We start from the raw sequence: 20689 nt of genomic DNA, 5'->3' as shown, positions 1-20689 counted from the left end.
CACTTGCCCATCCCACCACTGCCTCTCTCCAAGACATGTTTACTCCTAACAGATGACTACATGCATCTGACGAAGTGGGTATTCACCCACAAAAGCTCATGCTCCAAAATCTCTATTAGTCTACAAGGTGCCACAGGATTCTCTGCTGCTACTCCTAACAGAAATGCTTTTGATCAGTTAAATGATGAACAGTTCTTCAGGAAAACACAAGTATTTTCTTCTCTCACTGTGCATAAATAACAGTAACATGCCCTTCTTAACGTACATACACCTCTCAATTAGGTTTGGGGCAGAACAAACACAAAGCTATTTTTTTTTCCACTTGCAGATCAGTTTCAGGAAAAGCAATAATGTACATTTGATTCATCTCCTACCCCTTTCTCCTCTTACACATATACTGTGCCTTCTGCATTCAACTACATTTAATAACTGATAGCTTTAAGAGATCATCTGAAAGGACTAACACAGATAGTTCATGAACTTTATACAGTAACTCCTCACTTAACATTGTAGTTATGTTCCTGAAAAATGTGACTTTAAGTGAAACGATATTAAGCGAATCCAATTTCCTCATCAGAATTAATGTAAATAGGGTTAGGTTCCAGGGACATTTTTTTTTTTGCCAGACAAAAGGAATTACACACATTTTAAACAAGCAATTTGATACAGATATAAGTTTTAAACAATTTTAAAGAAACAATTTAATACTACAATCATCACTGCTGAGTACAAAGCTTGGTTGAGGTGGTGGAGTCAGAGAGTGGAAGAGAATGATTGTCCAGCTGCTCCACTTGCTGTTCTGGCAAGCACAGGCACTGACTTTGCCAGGGACAGGGGGCTCAACCCTCAGCCCATCCACTCCACCCACCGCCTCTTCTCCCCCGCCCGCCTCCTCCCCCTTTACTTTGTAGGCTGCTGCCTCCTTGTTTGTCTCTCTCCCTCCTGCCTCCTAAACACCTCAAGCCAGCTGATTGCTGCCGGCAGGAGGTGGGGAGGGGGGAGGCGCTGATCTGCAGGGTCTGCCAGCTGTGGAGAAAGCAGGCAGCCAAACAACATCACAGTGGAGCGTTGCACAGCTTTAAATGAGCACATTCCCTAATTGATCAGCAATGTAACAATGAAACAACATTAACCGGGGACAACTTTAAGTGAGGAGTTACTGTAACTCACAGATGAAATTAGCTTGTCACATTTGTTCAAAGAGATTGAGAAGTTGCTATGTCCTGGGGTAATGTCACAGGAAATTATATTACTGGGAAAAATATAAACAACTATTGTATAGCCATATGTTAAATTAACTAGTATTTGTTTTGACAGTTGAGTCTTTACAAAGATTTCAAAGATAGATCTGAACAAATCCCGTGACCCTCCTTCCTTCCTGACTAGATAGAGGGGGAATCTGGAAGCTTTCTTCGGATATAACATGTGGTCACAGAAGAAGTTAAGAATCACTGCTCAAAACCCAATGGAAAAGAGTGTATAATTAAAAAAACCAAAACATCTTTTCATCTTTTGTTTTCAATATTACCTGTCCCAGTCCATGCTGACTGACCATCGCTAAGTGTTATAATAAAGCCAGTGCCTAGCTCTTTTTCCCAAGTGACTTGTAGAAAATATATTGTGCTTGGCTCAGAAACTGGATAAATTCTGCTCACTTTTTTCTCCATTCTTCAGTTACCTGTTTTGGAAACAAAAGAAAGTAATCTTGTGTTTATTCCATCTCACAACAGATGAATTCCCAGCTGCCCATTGAAGGCAGCTTAAAGATCACCTTGCACCACCAGAATAGCACAAAGGAAATTTAGTAGAATTGAGGAATTAGCCTTTAAAGTTTAGGAGCCAGAGGTGGGACATGCAGCCGCTTCGAGAAGCTGCTTGAGGTAAGTGCTGCACAGAGCCTGCATTCCTGACCCCCTCAAAGATCCTAACCACCTCCCTCAGCCCTGATCCCCCTCCCTGAACCCCTCAGTCCCAGCCCACAGCACCGTCCTGCAACCCAAACCCCTCATCCCCAGACCCACTCTAGAGCCTGCACGCCGAACCCTCGATCTCCCACCCTGTGCCCCAGCCCTAATCCTCATCCTGCACTTTGAACTCATTTCTGGCCCACCCCGGAGCCCACACCCCCAGCTGGAGCCCTCACGCTCTCCTGCATCCCAGCCCGAGTCAGCCTAGTGAAAATGAGTGAGTGAGTGAGTGAGGGTGAGGAGAACAAGCAACAGAGGGAGGGGGAATGGAGTGAGCGAGGTGCAGACTTGGAGAAGGGGCGGGGCAAGGGTGTTCAGTTTTGTGCAAGTAAACAGCTGGCAACCCTACATCTGATGCCAGAGAAATCTGCCAAAGGTAGCCATGAAATCTTGGTCACGTATACTTTAGTTTTAAAGTTTTCCAGCTAGCCAATAAAGTTTTTTGTGCCAACTTGATTTTACCTTTCAGAGCCCCTCGTATTTAAAACCTATGAAATTTCCAGAGAAAACTTGTTTAAAATAATTAAAATGGAAAGGATGCAAAGATTTATTACAACCAAAATAACATTTAAATCTTCCTACCATAAAAAGAAAAAAAACACACCTTAAGTGTCAAAGAGTCTGGAAATGCACAGTTAAGATATATAGGCAATTCCCCACTGCCATATAATAACTGAACATTCACCATCACTCAAATGTACATCATCTGGAACAGGATCACTGAAGAGCCAGTGTTCTATTGGATGGAATATTGCCATTTAAGAGAATGCTACCAACCTCTGCTGCAAAACAGAAGTTACAGTGGATAGCAGCAACAGCAAAGGGAATTTAAAAATGAAACTGGAGGCTGAAGCTGCAGCTTCAGGAAACGGACTTTATGATACTGTGGTGGGTTTTACAGCCCAGCACAAAAACCACCTGGTAGTCTGCACTGTACTTGAGACCTTTTAAAATTCACATTTATTTACATATAGTTGAAATACAGGTCTTTATTGTTTCTCAGCTGCCTGGTATATTAAGTATAGTATTTAGGCTTGCTACACATACTTTCCTACCAAAGAGAGCAGACTCAGGCCTTACTGATTTTGTGACTATATAGACATTCATTAACATTGCAAAAGCCATGGAGCCATGTGACAAGGCAGTGGCACTATGCAGAGCAACAGTTCTCAACCTGTGGCCCATATGACATCCTCAGGGCCATACAAATAGTATTAGATGTGGCTCACAATCGTAAATAGGCTGAGAACTACTGATGTAGAGCCTACCCTCACAACACAAATTATACTTGCAGGTAATGGGAGTAGTCTGCACGGGATGCGGAACGCCTGCATCCGGGACGTCATATGTGCTAAAATGCTCTATCAAGCCTTCAGTTTTAGGTGATACAAGAAGTTATTGTGGTTGATTTCAGCTTAGTCCCCCAGGGGACTGTATTCTACATTAGAAACCCAACAAAAGGTGTGGGATAGTCTTTGATCAGAGGTTCAGACCTAAGTTTGAACTGAGATGTAATCACTGCTCTGACTCTGCAGGACGATCTGACAGGAAGTAGGAGGTAGTTTTGACTCCAGTTGCCTGCACTGTATCTGACCTTTGTTTAAGTATGTGTCTTAAAGCAGCTAGAAATGCCATTCCCTTGTCCTAAAAAGTGTAAAGTATTCATAGAAAAATGAAACATAGGAATCTTAGATTCATTACTGGCGCATAAACAAGTATTAATACCTAGAAAATAATCCCCTTGCCAGTAAGGTACCTTGCCAATACCTTGGTGATAATGTACCTTTCCACACCTGTAGTTGATCTTCAGAGTCCTTAACTCATTAATTTCTATACCAAATAAGTTCCAAGAGCTAATCAAACTATGATCATACACAGATACTTAGCTAAATCAATCAAATATTAAATTCAGTTGTTTATATTTTCTCTACACAGCAATAAGACAATACACTGTAAAACTGTTTTGCACAGCACTGATACGAATTCCTTGTTGAATTTTGGATGAAAGCCTACAATTGTTTATCATTTCTGACAATACTCTGAATAGCTGGTTTTGCCAAAAAAAAAAAGTTGATATGACCAGGGCCGGGCTTAAAAAAGGGACTGTCCCGGCCAAAACAGGATGTATGGTCACCCTATTTATAAGTTCTGGTTTTGAATTTTTCTTTATTCCTGTATTTGCCAAAGCAGAGAACACCTCTGTAGCTTGCTAAGGACATATGTTTACATTTTAAACTGAAGAAAATAAACTCAGCTCATTGTATGCGATATTCAAAAAGAGGTGTATAGACATGCCTGGAGCTTTTTATACAAAAAGATAGCCTGAACTTTGACCTTAAGTCCTATGGCCCTCAGGAAAACTCTGGCAGAATAACTGTGTGGGCACTTTATTTAATATGATTAATTACCACGCAAAAACCTTGAAACAATGTAGTGTTACTAAGAAAATCCTTGTACTGAACAGTGGTGATGAATTATATAATCTGGGTAGAGTCAGATGAGAAAGATGTTTTTTCAGTCAGAATTAACCACAAGTGTGGGCGGAAAATGTGCCCTCTGATATAACCCATTGAAGCCCTCTGCCCTTCTCCAACAACTCAGCCATCTTTTACTTTTCCTTCCACATCCCCCTTTCTCTCAGTGTGCCACAGAGATAAGCCCAACAGAAATACAACTAAAGTCAATGGCAAAACTCCCACTGACTTAAATGGCACCATTATGTCACTTATAGATCACCTGGCTAGCTCAGTCAGTAGAGCATCAGACTTTTATTCCGAGGTTCCAGAGTTCAAGTCCCTGATGAGGTAGTGTACGTTTCCCTCGTTGCATGTCCCAGGAGCTAAAAAAGTTGTCTCTTCAGAGCCCTCCTAACATTACTAGTTTGCCAGAAGCTGGAGTGGGCAGTAGGGAATGGATCACTTGGTCATTGTCTGTTCTGTCCATTCCGTCTGGGGCACCTGGCATTGGCCACTGTCGGAAGACAGAATACTGGGCTAGATGGACCTTTGCTCTGACTCAATATAACTGTTTTTATGTTCTTAACCAGATTATTACACTACCATTTACACCGTTATTTAATGTGGCCTAGAGATTTCCATCGGGGTTACACCTGCTGGTAAAAGATCTGAATTGTACCCATTTCTATCTGTTTGGTTCAGTATAAGCAAAAGGGGTCACATCCATCCCCAGTACAGTTCAACTGATGGTACCCATTCATTGCTTTGGCCTTCTTAAGGTAAACATATTTTATATTTAAATCGAAAAGAGTTACCCATTTAGCAATCCAATTGCTGTTTCACAATTCCTCGTTTTGAAAATTCCACCATGCTAATATAGTAAGCAACTAAATGTAGAATATTAGTTGTTACAATAATTTGCATTCAGAGACGATTGATAAGGTTTACAATGAATCATGCATATTTTCAGCCACGAGATTTCCTATGCAGATCCACACAGATCACGAGTGGGAAAAAAAAAATCAGTGGGCAGACTTTAGTTATTGATGGATGAAAGCATAGTGAGTTTTGGTATTTATGTTATAGACTGGTCAAGAGAACCTGTTACTACAGTAAGAACTGAGGTACACTTGCAAAATAGTGAGGAAGCTACCACAGTGTTTATCTGCCCTCTGCCAAAATATTTCCTCAAAGAACAAACAACATAAGAGTGTTCACTTAGGAAGAGTGGCGATTTGGGGAGGAGGGACAGTCTAGTGGTTCATTAACCACACTGGGATTTAGAAGATCCAGATACAACTTCTGATTCTGCCAGAAATTACATTGACTGACTTTGAGCATTTAAATCACTTAATGTATCTTTGCCCGAGTTCTCTATCTGTAATAAAGCTAGGACAAGACTATTTCTTTTCTACCAGCCTTTGAGTGGCTGGATCTTGGCTGGGGCCTCTAGGCACTATTGAAATACAATTAATAATAATTAGATAAGAGAATTTCTTGACTCTATATAAATCAAAGGCCAATTTCCATTCTCTTTAACCCCTATTCGCCCTGCCACTACTTCTGCGAAGATTAATTCCTTCCCACAAAGGCCAATAAGCTTGAGCTACATAGTATATTCACCACTACAGCGTTAAAAATCAAAGTATATGTTGTGGCTCTTTATTTTATAGCAAGAGTAGTCCATACCCTATGTATCTGAGATTACCATTGCAGATTGCTTAACTTTGCAAAGGAGCAAAGCACCAGTCTTGCATGGAGCTCCATGTGGATGAAAGTGTGCCCACATGAAGCCCTACTACAAGAGCAAGGGTCTGCCCATTGCATGAGTGGGATCTATGAGCAGATGAGAAAAGAAATTAAGGCTGCATTGCAGAGTACATTTCCCCGCACCTTTCTTTTTACACATGTCGAATACTAGTATCAGTACAATGTATTGTACTCTAGCTAATGCACTGTGGTAGATTTTGTAAAAATAATTAAGTTTTAACATGAGACCTAATTATCAGCATTTTGCTATCATGCATTATTAAAAAAATGATTTTTTAAACCTCAGATTTTCACTTCAGCCAGAAAAAGGAAAAAAAAAAATTGCAGCTCCTTTCCCACCAGATTCCTTTCCCAGTTATGAAGAGATCCTGGGTACTGATTTATTTTCTTTTTTAATTTGGGGAGGAGGGATATTCTTTTTTAAAGCACCCTTTATTTAAAAAAAAAAAAAAAAAACAGTTCAAAATTAAAGTTTTTCTACTTCCTAGCAGTGTTTAAGCGTCCGCGAACAATAAACCCAAAACACGCTTAGTCCCACCCCTTCTTGCCCCTCTCCTTTCTCTCTAGAAACAAGCCTGCCTAGCGTCTCTTCAGTTGCACTTCAGATTTGTTGCTACTCTTACTGTTAAACACTTTCTTTTAGAGCCAAGAGAAGCGGGGTGATGCAGAACAGCACATGAAAAGGATGCTAATGACCAACCAAACAAAGATGGCTGTCCAATGCACACAAACGAACAGGAAAAAAAATTACCAATCCAGTCATCTTAAGGGTTACTTGTAACAATGATAGGTTCAAAATACTCAGATGGAAATGTGATTTTCAGTTTCATGGGTTCTGTTTAAGTGTCCCAAGTGACGAGATACCCATTTTTTGCCTGGAGACTATCCTGAAGAGATCCAGTAGGTCTCAGTATCAGGAAGCTTTCCCCTGTTGTTCTGCTTAACAGTTTTTTTAGTATCATCTGGCTATTCCTACACAATATTCTACTTATTGCTATTAATTAGTGCTTTTCCATCTTCTAAGTGTTTTGAAAATATCTAACTCAACAATATAAGTTAATAGCCATTACAAGATTCAGCCATTAACTGCCAGACTCAGGCTCTCTTTAAGTATCTTTCAAAAATCATGTTAATCCTACCATAACGCTCCATTGTAACTAAACTATTTTGTAGTTTGTCACTTTTTCATTGTACAATAGAAAAACAATATAGGCCCCAGTCCTGCAAACACTTACACATGTCTTTAACTTTATGCATATAGTCACTTTAGATACACAAGTAGTCCTTAAAGGTATTCCAAGGTACTCCTCATTTCTGGCTGTAACTAACTTTGATGCTAATTGTGCCTCATAGTAACAGTCTGTAGCAGTTATGAGATCACATATACAAACACGTGGTGGGCCAGACACTCAGCCAGTGCAAATAATCATAGATCCACTGACTTCCATGGGGCAGAGTGATTTGCAACAGCTGAGGATCTCTCCCTATGACTTCCATGAAACTATTCATATGAGCAAATGTAAGCAAATGCTTAAGTGTTTGTAAGAACAAGCCCTTTGCTATTCATTTATTATTTAAAAATGTTAATTATATATGCACCTGTATTTTAATACCTAAATAAACACTTTGGGGAGAATGGTTTAAAAAATTTTAAGAGATAGTGTAGTGAGAACTGAACTGTTAAAACTAGTTTCACTTTTCAGTTCTTCATATATACAGAGAGATAATAATACTGTTTCGAATGCTTAGTACTCCTGACACACTGGTCAGCTGAATAGTGAACTTCTGTACCTTCACAGCTTGATATTGTAATATTCATTGAAGCTTCTCAGAAATAGGTTCATGGAAATATACTATTTTACCGTGCCACTTCAGTTTAAGTTATTGAAATTAGCCCTTTACTATGCAGCATAATAAACATCTATGAGATAATTACAGCCCGAATGGAGTATCTTGGAATGCCTTTAAAGATTCACTAACATTGCCCCTGTAGTCTCTGAATTCACCAGCTCTGTAAAATGAGAACAGTCAGTCTTCTTTTCCTCCCCCGATTGCTATAAAGAAAAGCTTCAGAAGAACTGACTGATTAGGGCTATAAGAAAGCCAGTGTTTTGTTCCTAAGGGCACAGAAGGTCACACTACATCTCAGCACCTCACCATGTAATAGCCAAGGAGCTGAGACAAGTCTGCAGGTGGGGACAGTTGAGTCCCACCCCAAATGTTTAATCAGTAGTTTTATTGAGGCCAGAACAGTTGAGGATTGAGCCATTTATCTTTAGCACTTTGTGTCTTTGGTGTTTGGCTTCTATGATCTATATTAGGCAATGTTTCTTTCTAAGGAAAGAAATCAGTCACTGGCTGGTTTGCAATTGGATTGGGGTCTACTTTCTGAACAAACACTGTACACAGTTGCTTCTGAATAAACAAGACACTTTTTAAATTAGTTTACAAAGAATTTTGTATGATATTTTGGATAGCAGTAGGGCATGGAGTAGAAGCCAACTCCCCTAGGTCTGTTCCAGCTATCTACAACAGTGTCACTGATAACATTTTGAACTTTGAGCTTTTTATTTTAATTTATGCAGAGCCAGGGCTTCCCCCACTCCCCCATATTGCTTTTGCTGCAGGTGTTTTGAACTGCAGCAGCTATGCATGGAAACCTACCTACAGATTAGACAGAGCTACTGTACATTTCTAATGGAGCAATTAACTTAAGTGCTTTCTCATTAAGAAAAATAGGCCACTATCTGAAGTGATTTCAGAATAAAAGATTAGCACACAGAGCACACTGCTATTGAATTCAGTTTGATCCCTGGTGTCACAGTTCAATTTGACCATGGTAGAAAATGAGAGCCTGGATCTGAAATGGGGGAGGTGAGAAATTCTATTGAGTGGTTTAAGAGAGGAAGAGAAGCCCCGATAAAGGGAATATAACCTACATTTATAAATACACTCTTTGGCATTTAAACCAGGAAAGAAAAGCACGTAGATTGCTTTCAGTAATCATTTATTTGTGTTATGCCTGGTCTTTTGATTTTGCAGCACAAGTATTTCTACTGCTTTTAATCAAAGTTACCTTTTGTTTAACATGGAGATGAATAGAATCTAAGGTTTTAAACAGAGAAATAGAACAAAGGTATAACAAAAAGTCTGTAACTACAATATCTCAATTGATTTACAAAACCTTCCCTAGTCATTAGCAAATAGTTTAAGATATTAGCCTAAAGCAAGAGGAAATTCTTACTTCATGTAAAGTGGCTGGGCCTATAAGTGTCAATAAGAGTAGAGCATTCTTGAAGTATCATCTCTCACAAAACAAGCCCTCCATGCTTTCAGGCAGGATATTGGTTCTATCTGAAACTCCCTTCAGCTCTAGTTACAGACCTTCAAGTGGAATTTAAACATACTTTTCATAACCAAAGAAGAAAGATTTCAAATGCCGGGATTATTTATTCTTTAGATGAAAAGAGTCAGGGAGGATTTAACTTACAGATTTCAAATTATACTGAACTTAGAACTGAACAGTCCCTCATTTTTACACTGTTCCATATTAAAAGTGCAAAGGGTTTCTTGATTAATCAATAATTTAAAATGCCCCTACAAATGAAAGGAGTAAGAGACAAACGGTACAGATAAAAAGTTAGCTGAATGATTTACTAACCTAGCAGAAGATTTTATTGCTACCATCTAAGGCTTTGATCCTGCAAAGTAATATGTATCAACAGAATTACGTTAATGTGTTCTGTGCAAGCCCAAGAGTCTGCCTACCTGGATGCAACTGCAGGATGGAAGCTTTAGACAGAAGTGGATTAGGGATTTGTGGGGTCCTGGGCCAGAGCAAGTGGGAGGCCCCTCCCTACCCCTTCAGTACCGCCCCCATTTCCCCCCACGACGCTGCTGCCAGGAAAATGGGGTCAGGGCATGGAGGCTTGCCCTGCTCCTCCCCACCCAGTATTCCTGGCAGGGAACAGGGTTGTGCAAGCCCCCACACCCCGACCCTATTTCCCCCAGGAGCACCAGATGGGGGGAGGGGCAGGGGCTAGCCCCCGAGCCCTGACTCCATTTCCCACTTGGGTGGAGCAGGTCAGGGTGCAGGGGTGCCCATTTTTCCAGGGCCTCCCAATTGGCTGGGGCCCCTGGGCATGGGCCCATTGGTCCAGTGACTAATCTGCCACTGGCCTTAGATAGTAACAGCTGAGTATCAGAGAGGTCACTGACAGATCATAAACACATGCACAGTTTTGCACAACTTTCCAGGTAAAGTGTTTTGGTTTGTTTGCCTTCCCCTGAAACATGAGGCATAAGCCAAAGCCAAAATATCAGACTTCATGAGCCAACTTGATGTGCAAAATTTCCTATACCAGATTTCAAGTATCAGAGGGGTAGCCGTGTTAGTCTGGATCTGTAAAAGCAGCAAAGAATCCTGTGGCACCTTATAGACTAACAGATGTTTTGGAGCATGAGCTTTCGTGGGTGAATACCCACTTCGTCAAATGCATGTAGTGGCAATTTCAGGGAGGTTTATATGCAAGCCAAGCCTGAAAAAAAAAAAGGGATTGAAAAAATTGGGGATGTTAGTTCAATCAGGGAGGATGAGGCCTGTTCTAGCGTTCAGGTGTGAAACCAAAGGAGGAGAACTGGTTCTGTATTGGCAAGCATTCACAGTCTTTGTTTAATCTTGAGCTGATAGTGTCAAATCTGCGATAACTGAAGCTTAGCAGTTTCTCTTTGAAGTCTGGTCCTGAAGTTTTTTTGCTGCAGGATGGCCACCTTAAGGTCTGCTATAGTGTGGCCAGGGAGGTTGAAGTGTTCTCCTACAGGTTTTTGTATATTGCCATTCCTAATATCTGATTTGTGTCCATTTATCCTTTTCCGTAGATACTGTCCAGTTTGGCCGATGTACATAGCAGAGGGGCATTGCTGACATATCTCTAGCTTGCTTGCATATGCATACCTGCCCCTGGAAATTTCCACTACATGCATCTGACGAAGTGGGTATTCACCCACGAAAGCTCATGCTCCAAAACGTCTGTTAGTCTATAAGGTGCCACAGGATTCTTTGCTGCTATACCAGATTTGTAATTTTCTAAACAGCAATTTCCCCTAAATACCGGTTCAGTAGCCCTGATCAAGATTGTATTGTCTCCGCAGTTCTTTGTTGTTCCTCCTCTCTTTAGGTAGGAATAGTGAGAGCATGCCTGTGTAGTGCAATGGTCCTAGTCATGTGGGAGAAGTGTGGGACTGATGATGGGTTTAAGAGTCAGATAAAGTCAGTTACAAAATAGAAAACTTCTTGAAAATCTGGAATACTCATCATCCCACAATCTTTGTACAAGTGTTTTTATAACACTGACCTACACTGTAAACAAAGGAGAGTCAATGTCAGTTACAGCCTAAAATGGGTCTATTTAAAACAAATATTTTCAGAGCTTTTGAGGGGCTACTAGGGAGCCCCTCCTCTGCCTCAAGAGAGCTCCTTCTCAGCCCTGGTCTACACTACAAACTTATGTTGGTATAACTATGCCACCCTGACCAAGGCTAGATTGGAGGGCTTCTCTCATCAACATAATTGTCACCTCTTGGGGACGTGGAGTGCCCTCGCTAACAGGAGAATCTCTCCTATCTGCATATGCAGTGTTTACTAAACACTACAGCAGCATAGGTGCACTACTGCAGTGTTGTAAGTGTAGACAAGCGCTCCGACATAATCTGAGGGAAGGATAGCAAAAGTTAACCCAGCTGTGGAATGTGGAGCTTTTTAGCTGCTGTAGGGAAAGGGGAGCAGGACCAATTCTTCCCCCCAAACCCCGCCACACAGCCAGCAGAAGCACTGGGGAAAGATCAAGCAACCCCATTCCTCGTGTCAATACAGGGGATTAAGGAAGGATCAGTGTTTCCCACCTTTGAGGTAAACCGCATACAGCCATTTTGTATCACAGCAGATGCTGCAAAAAACTAAAGCAACCTTCGCTCCTCAGAAACAGAATGTTGCAGTCACCAGGGGAAGATAAAACAGGAGGAAGCAGCAAGAACCACAGCCAGCCCAGCACTCTAGCCAATGGGAAATTTACCACCCAGGCTTTGATCATCCCTGCAGCCTGGAGGCCAGTGCATCCTGCTGCTTCTCTCTTAGCTTTGAAGCATCAGGTCCATCCCACTCAGATACTGCTGGATAGATAGGTGGGAGTCAAACAATTGACTCAATGTGCCCAATTCCTCTCTTAGGGCTTGTCTAAACAAAGAAGTTATACAAGCATAAGAACTTAAAGAACTACAGTCAGACTTGTATAACTCTCCTTGTGGACACTTCTTCCAGTACAGGAGAGGTTTTTTTTTAATTTAATTTAGGCATTTTGGAAGCAGCTCAAGCTAAACCAAAAGAAACATTCTTATTCCAGAAAGGGTCCACATGGTGAAATCACACCAATATAACTATAGTGGTTTAATTATATGGGTATTACTCCCATGTAGACAAGCCCTTCTTCCCATGCTCCCAGAAGGAGAAGCCCTTGAGAATGCAATCTGAGAAGGGTGCTTTCCAGTGGGAAAGAGATCTGCCAGGAAGGCACTACCGGAACAGGAAGCACATAGTAGATTCAGAGCCCAGCCAGCTGCTCCCTAGTAGCAGCTAAATGGATCAGGGAAGTGCCCTGTTGACTGAGTGAGGAACAGGGAATATGAATACATGGTATTTTTAGATGGGATTGCCCAGTTTCCAGCAGCTGTATCCTAAATTAGCCCAGACAAATTAATATGCAAATCTAAGGCCATGACCATGCTACCTTATCTCGGCAAAATGTGCGTTGCTCAAGGATGTGAAAAAAAACATTACACTAAGCGACATAAATTTGGCTGGCAAAAGTAGTAGTGTTCACAGCACTATGTCAGCAGGGGAGCTTCTCCCACTGACATAGCTACCGATGCCCCTGGAGGTGGTTTTATTATGTTGATGGGAGAGCTCTCTATCAGCATAGAGCGGCTACACGAGCGATCTTACAGCAGCATAGATGCACTGGTACACTTGTGGGTATCACTTAAAACACAAATTTTGGAAGTTTGTCCCAGAAATCTGAGATTTCCTTGAGAGAAATAGAATATGTTAAGTAAATTTTGACTACCTGGAAACAGAGTAAAATTAAGTCAATTCATACAACTGAAATCTTTGCAGATGGGGGAAAAAAAGCAGTTACTTCATTAGAGAACAATTTGGCTGCCTTACAAGCTTAAAAGGAGTGATTATTCCCCTATAATACTCCTAAAAAGACAAAATGTGAAAGGATGATTTTTAGGAATTGGAAAAAAGAAAAGGAAACAGTGCTGTATTGTATCAACAGGAAAAGTAAAGGGGAAGCTCTGTCATACAGCTCTATTAAGCCTACATACAGCATAGACTCAGAAAGGCCAGGGCCGAGACCAGGAACTCCTGAGATCTAGTCACATTTCTAACAATCCCCCTATAGCACTGGAACACTCCTCAATTTCCCCATGCCCAAAGAGGTGTTATAAAGATTAAAGAAGTGAACAGACTTTGGAAAATTAAAGAGTACTAATTATGTATTAATAGTATGCTAAGTTTTCTTCTGTGTTTATTTGGCTTCCCAAATACAGCTTTCTACTGGATGAAATGTTATTGTCAGCCCTGATCAAGTGCTTATGTGTAGGCTTGGTAGAATTCAGATATGATTTTGATGAATAATAATGTCTATTGTTAAGCATTTTTTGTCAATTTAATTTTTCACAGTTTTGCAAAATTCTGCGGATGAGGGAGTCAGACAACTATTGAATGACAGTAGATATTCAGATTCAAAAAGTTAAAGCTTCATAAAACTTTTAAAACACAAACTGTCAACATCAAATGTCAAAATATACAAAGTAAATATCCTTACATGAAAACTAGTAAGTTCTAAGCAGCATTTTTCTTACTTTGTCTATCTGTAAACTTGAGTTATCATTGGAAATATTTTTTCATCAATCTGTGTGTGTAGAAACCAATATTTACCCATAAAAATCTCATCTTTACGAGACTAAGTATGTGTGATAAGCCCAAAGAGGTAGCAGGAGAGTGGTACATAAAAGGAGGAAAAGGAGGAGAGATTTAGATGTTGGGAAAAGCTAGAGGAAGAAGAAAACAGATAAGAAGAGGGGAAGAGAAAAGGTACTGAATCTAGTGGAATCTATTAGGATCTAATACCATTGTCAAGCATGGTGCTGGCTGATTGCAAATAGCATTCTTCATCTGCCAGACATCAAATTAAGGAGAAGGCAGCTGTTTTGAAGACAGTCATAAAGAATAACGTACAAAAGCACCTAAAGAGCCTGACTTTCAATGGACCTTAGAACTCAAAGGGTACGTCTACACTGCACACTAAGCCCAAGCTCTGACTCAGGTTTGAGCCCAACCTCCCACTTCAATCGAGACATAACTCAGTCTGACTCAGGTCCGAAAACACAAAGGATCCAGGTCCTAGCAGCCTGGTAGAGGATGGGTCAGAGCATGAGTCCTGCTTTGACTCAGGTCTAAGCAGCAGACCCAAGTCTGTGGGTGCTCTGGAACTGGAGCACCCACAGGGAAAAAATGGTTGGTGCTAAGCACTCATCGGCAGCCCCTCTATCAGCTCCCGCCTGCACCTCCTGCCCACCAGCAGCCCTACGTATCAGCACCTCCTCCCTCCCTCCCTCTCCCCGCCTCCTGCCCATCGCAATCAGCTGTTTCACTGCATGCAGGGAAGAAGGGGGGAAGAAGTGTGGATGCGGTACACTCGGGAGAGAAGGAGGAACTGGGCAGGAAGACGCAGGATGGGGTGGAGCAGGAGTGGGAAGAGGCAGGCAGGGGTGGGGCCAGGGGCAAAGCCAAGGGTCAAGCACCCCCAGCAGTTTGAAAAGTCGACACCTGTGTTGCATAGTGCGGTATGGACACATTAGCACAGCTTAGAGACCTGAGGCTAGCAGTAAGACTGAGTTTACAATGCAGCGTGGACACTCAAACACAAATTTGGAAACACCGCAAATAGGCAACAAACATGATAGAATTACGTATGATAAAATGAAATTAAGAATTTTAGGGCTGGCAGAAGTTTGCCTGGTTTGTCACCTAATACATTAATCAGCAAGATTTGGGACCAATAGAACATTAATGCCCCAATTCTGCAATGAGCACTGATTTCAGTGGGGCTCTGTGTACATACAGGAGTCTGCCTTTGTGGTGCACAGTGCAGGAATGGGGCCTTATACCAGAGTATCATTCACTTCAGTGAGTACTGGATCAGGACCCTACAGTATCAATTAAAACAGCCAAAGGGAATTGTCTGTTCCTGTGCCATGCTGCTGGTACCTCAGATCTGGTCAACTTGATGTCTGTTTATTGTAAGTACTGGGCAGGGGGGAAGGAAAGAGAATGAAGAGGGGAGAGAAGAGGGTCTTCAGGAAAAATAAAATGTGAATACATTTTCAATCTTTGTTAAAGTTCTGCATGCAGCTCAGGGTTTTTCAGTAAATGTCAGCTCACTGTTTTGCTGATTAATTTTTCTGACACTTTCAAAGCGTCAAACAAAAAAAAACAAAAAACACCCCAAGAAACTTAATCTTACAAAAACTTAATCCCCCCAGACACTGGATACCAAGCAAGGGGTAGTATTTAAGGAAGCTGGCTCTTCAATATCAGTTTTTCTTCACAAGCATTAAGGAATGTTTGATTGCACCACAGTGAAAAGAAAGTTGCAGTCCAACAGTTGTATCAAAGACACAGCAGGGGCATATTAAAGGAAAACTGCAATTTTGCTTGAACAGAGAGGGTAGTGAGGTACTTATTAGGAAAGTATAGAACAAGATTGCTTCAATATTCTATCAGCTATGAGTGATGATAATTTATCCTTTCCAATCTCTAAACAAGGCAATTATATTGAGCACTAGCATCTAGTTCTGAAAGTGTTTAGTGTCAAGGTCATTGTTTTCATGTATACTATGTGACCAGTTAAGAGATGACAGCATAGAAAATTGAGCAGAAAAGGAGGAGAAAATTGGGAAAGATTTTTGTTAGTTTGCATTTTTCTTTTTAAAAAGGCAATTTTGCCACTTTTCCATAACATTTTAGAGACCTCATATATTATACAAGTAAAATCGTGTTAGAGTAGCAACTACTTAACTTGTCTTTCTAAAACCAAATAGCATGCATCTCTATCTCTTATTGGATATTACTGTAAAATATGTTTTGTCAAGCAAAATCTTATCAGTATCTCTTTATAGTATTTGACTGTTACCAAACTAGTTATTTAGAAAAGGGCCTTGCAGTCATTAGTGCACAGTTCTTTTATATGTGCTTTTACTATGCATGTACTGAATAAAGAAAAATGAAAAGCTGCAAAAAGTTGATTAATTTTTCTGTGATTTTTGCCCTAAAACTGAACTGTTCAATATATCACTAACTTTAAACTACTGGACACAGAAAGGATATTTATTGAGTCTTGAAGAGTAAAGTGCAGATATTGTTCTTCCTGGACAACAGTTAAATGTTTGCAGTGTATTCAGCATTACCAAAAAGCTTTTTGTTCCAGTTTTTGTAAACCCCTGCTGACGCTAGCTGACTGAGGCCTTGTCTACACTACAGAATTTTATCAGTAAAAGTTATGCCGCTTTAATTGAAGTGCTCTACTTAAAACCACGGTTGCAAGTCCACACTAGCTCCTTGTGTCGGCAGAGCGTCTCCATACTAGCAGCTCTTGCGTCGACACAGAGAGCAGTGCACTGTGGGTAGCTATCCCACTGTGCAACTGGCTACAGGGTGCTTTGGGAAGGGTTTGCAATGCCTCATGTAGCAGATACAGTGTCACATGATGCTGGTTTCTCACTCTCATCTTTCCATGGTCATTCTACTAGATTGCCAGCCGCTTTTCAACTGAAGTACATGGAGAGTGTGTGACAGGGAATGTGTGTGTGTGTGTATGTGTAGGAGTCTGTATGTGAGAGACAGTATGTGTCAAGGAAGTGTTGGTTGTGACAGGCTGAATCACAGAACCCCCCTTGGGAGCTGCCATCTGATGTTCCAAGACTGCCTCTGGCCTGCTTTCCCTGCCAGCTTGGGACTCCAGCACCCTGTCTTGCTAAGCCAGATACGCCCATCTGCTCCAACACAGACCCAGGGTCTGAATTACTTGCCCCAAAGCTGCAGACTTAACTGAAAGCAGCTTACAGAAGTGTTCTTGTCTTTAACACTCAGATGCCCAACTCCCAATAGGTCTAAACCCCAAATAAATCCGTTTTTACCCTGTATAGAGCTTATACAGGGTAAACTCATAAATTGTTCGCCCTCTATAACACAGAGAGATATACACAGTTGTTTGTCACCCCTCCCAGGTATTAACACATACTCTGGGTTAATTAATAAGTAAAAAGTGATTTTATTAAATACAGAAAGTAGGATTTAAGTGGTTCCAAGTAGTAACAGACAGAACAAAGTGAATTACCAAGTGATATAAAATAAAACACACAAGTCTAAGCCAAACACAGTAATACAACTGAGTACAGGTAAAAATCTCACCCTGAGAGATGTTTCAATAAGTCTCTTTCACAGACTGGATGCCTTCCTAGTCTGGGCACAGTCCTTTCCTCTGGTACTGCCCTTGTTCCAGCTCAGGTGGTAGCTAGGGGATTCCTCATGATGGCTCTCCACCTTTGTTCTGTTCCACCCATTTATATATGTTTTGCATAAGGCGGGAATCCTTTGTCCCTCTCTGGGTTCCCACCCCCTCCTTCTCAATGGAAAGACACCAGGTTAAAGATGGATTCCAGTTCAGGTGACATGATCATGTCATTGAAAGATTTCATTACCCACTTGCCAGCACACACATATACAGGAAGACTTACAGGTAAAAAACAGCCATCTGCAGTCAATTGTCCTGGTTAATGGGAATCATCAAGATTCCAAACCACCATTAATGGCCCACACTTTGCATAATTACAATAGGCCCTCAGAGTTATATTTCGTATTTCTAGTTTCAGATACAAGAGTGGTTCATTTATAAAACTAGGATGATTACATTCAGTAGATAAGTTTTGTAATGATACCTTACAAGACACCTTTTGCATGAAGCATATTCCAGTTACATTAGCATATTTTCATAAAATCATATAGAGTGCAATGTCACACTGGTGTTGGGGGAGAGTGAGTGTGTCAGCATGCTCCCTCTTTAAGTTCAGACAGCAGTTGGAAGCAACCAGTCCTGAGGCAGGAGGAAGAGAGGACCACCACCCCAACACCAGCCCCCACTTCCCTGCCTGACTTTGCACATCACAGGGTCCCCCTCGCAGCAGCAACCTGCCTGCTGCTGTGTTCCTAGTGCCAGACAGAACAGGATTCAACATTAATGATTTGCTTTTTGCTGACAGAGTGGAGTGACATACTCAGCTGTCCAAACTTCCAAGAGCTTTGAAAGAGGAGGGGTGCATGCAGAGTAGAGTGACCAGACAGCAGATGTGAAAAATCAGGACAGCGGGTGGGGGAGCAATAGGAGCCTATATAAGAAAAAGACCCAAAAACTGGGACTGTCCCTATAAAATCAGCAGCAAAATTCAAAACAGTGAGGAAAGCAGTCATGGCAGGCATTGTGGTATAGTGGGGGAGGCCTGTTATAGTGACATAATGAATGGCAACATCTACACTGACACTTTGTTGTTTTAACTTTGCCACAAAAAGTTTTATGCCTCCTCAAGGTGGTTTTATTTTGCCAACAAAAGTAGCACTGCAGTGTGTACATCTCCACTATTCTGTGAGCAAATGCTGCCTTTTGCTGACAAAATTGTGGTGTAGACAAGGCCCGCACCAGTAAAGCTGTCAACTTGCTGGCTTAGTGCATGTGTGTCTAAAGGAAACAGTTTCAATAGACCTGGTGCTATGTCCTAGCCCTTTCTCTACCAGAAAGGCCTTCTGGTGATCACCTAGGGTTGCCAACTTTCTACGCACAAAACCGAACATCCTTGCCCTCCCCCGAGGGCCCATCCCTTCTGAGGCCCCGCCCCCCCACTCACTCCATCCCCTCTCCCTCGGTTGCTCGCTCTCCCCCACCCTCACTCACATTCACTGGGCTGGGGCAGAGGGTTGGGGTGTAGGAGGGGGTAAGGGCTCCAGCTGGAGGTGCTGGTTCTGAGGTGGGGCAGGGAAATGAGAGGTTTGGAGTGCAGGAGGGGGCTCAGTGCTGGGGGTTGGGGTGCGGGAGGAGTTGCAGGGTCCAGGAGGGAGTCTGGGTGAGAGAGGGGGCTCAGGCAGGGGATTGGGGTGTGGGATCTGGGAGGGAGTTAGGGTGTGGAGGGGGTTCCAATCTGGGGCCAGGGGTTGAGCTGTAGGAGAAGGTTTGGGGTGCAGGTTCCAACCGAACAGCACTTACCTCAGGGGGTTCACAGCTGGCGGCACAGCATGGCTAATGCAGGCTCCCTGCCTACCCTGGCTCTGCGCGACACCCAGAAGGAACCAGTGTGTATGGCTCCTAGGCGCAAGGGCAGCCAGGCAGCTCTGCGCCTGTGGTTCCTGGTCAATAGGAACTGTGGAGCCGGTGCTCTAAGCTTCTCTGATCGCCCCTGCACCTAGAGGCCACAGGGACATGCCGGCCACTTCCAGGAGCCACATGGAGACAGGGCAGGCAGGGAGACTGCGTTAGCCCCGCTAAACCGCCGATCCAGACCAGTGGTACTGACCAGAGCACCAGAGTCCTTTTTCGACCAGGCATTCCAGTCAAAAACCGGACACCTGGCAACCCTAATCCCACCTCCAGATAAGACTTCAAAAGCTTCCTCTATGCTGCATATAATCAAATACAAGTGGAGTCAGACTCTGGGCTGTCCTGAAAGTTGAACTGCTTGAAGGCTCGTAACTGCATCACAATCATGTGCAGACAATAACCCAGCCTGAGCCCAGTAATATTTTCACCTCATGAAATGATTTTATTTCTTGCATGATTATAAACCATAAACAGGTTTCAGAGTAGCAGCCATGTTAGTCTGTATCAGCAAAAACAACTAGGAGTACGTGGGGCACTTATAGACTTAAATTTATTTGGGCATAGACAGTAGATAAGAAGGCAGTCAACTGCATTTATTGATGCAGGATTGGTTTCTAAAAGTAACTGTACCACAATTAACCATACACATTTCTCCAAGATGGGCTTGTCTATACAGCAACACGCAGGAGAATTAAGACAAAATAACTAAAGCTGTGAAATTTAGACAAGTAATTGAAAGTATACACCTTGTGTAAACGTTCTCTTTCAGAAGCAGTGTGGCCTGAACATACCTATGTAGGCAAGCCCTTAAAGAGAACTTAAAAGACTACCACTGATGAATCACCAGAGGCACTAGTAAATTACAACAGCACTCTTATCTCATCAGAAATAAGCACTCGATTGTGCCAAGACACAGGGTGAAAAAAAGGAAGCCTGTCTGTAAGGTCTTGTCTGTATTGGGTTTTGTGCACTGGCATAGCTAAACCAGTGCAAATCTCTAGTGTACACA

The 20689-nt window shown here is 42.0% G+C and overlaps 1 protein-coding gene across 3 annotated transcripts in view; it reads right to left on the bottom strand.

Moving 5' to 3' along the window:
- XRCC4 (X-ray repair cross complementing 4) overlaps nt 1-20689 on the bottom strand; it is a 294941-nt gene that overhangs the window by 264145 nt on the left and 10107 nt on the right. For all 3 annotated transcript variants that reach the window (XM_032763434.2, XM_032763431.2, XM_075067052.1), the window contains exon 2: nt 1529-1678. In XM_032763434.2, coding sequence (XP_032619325.1) covers nt 1529-1667 — 139 coding nt within the window. In that variant the 5' untranslated portion in view covers nt 1668-1678. The remainder of the gene's footprint in view (nt 1-1528; nt 1679-20689) is intronic.

This window comes from Chelonoidis abingdonii, chromosome 6 (genome assembly GCF_003597395.2).
Source record: "Chelonoidis abingdonii isolate Lonesome George chromosome 6, CheloAbing_2.0, whole genome shotgun sequence".
NCBI lineage: Eukaryota > Metazoa > Chordata > Testudines > Testudinidae > Chelonoidis > Chelonoidis abingdonii.
This window is presented reverse-complemented; position numbering and strand designations above follow the sequence as displayed.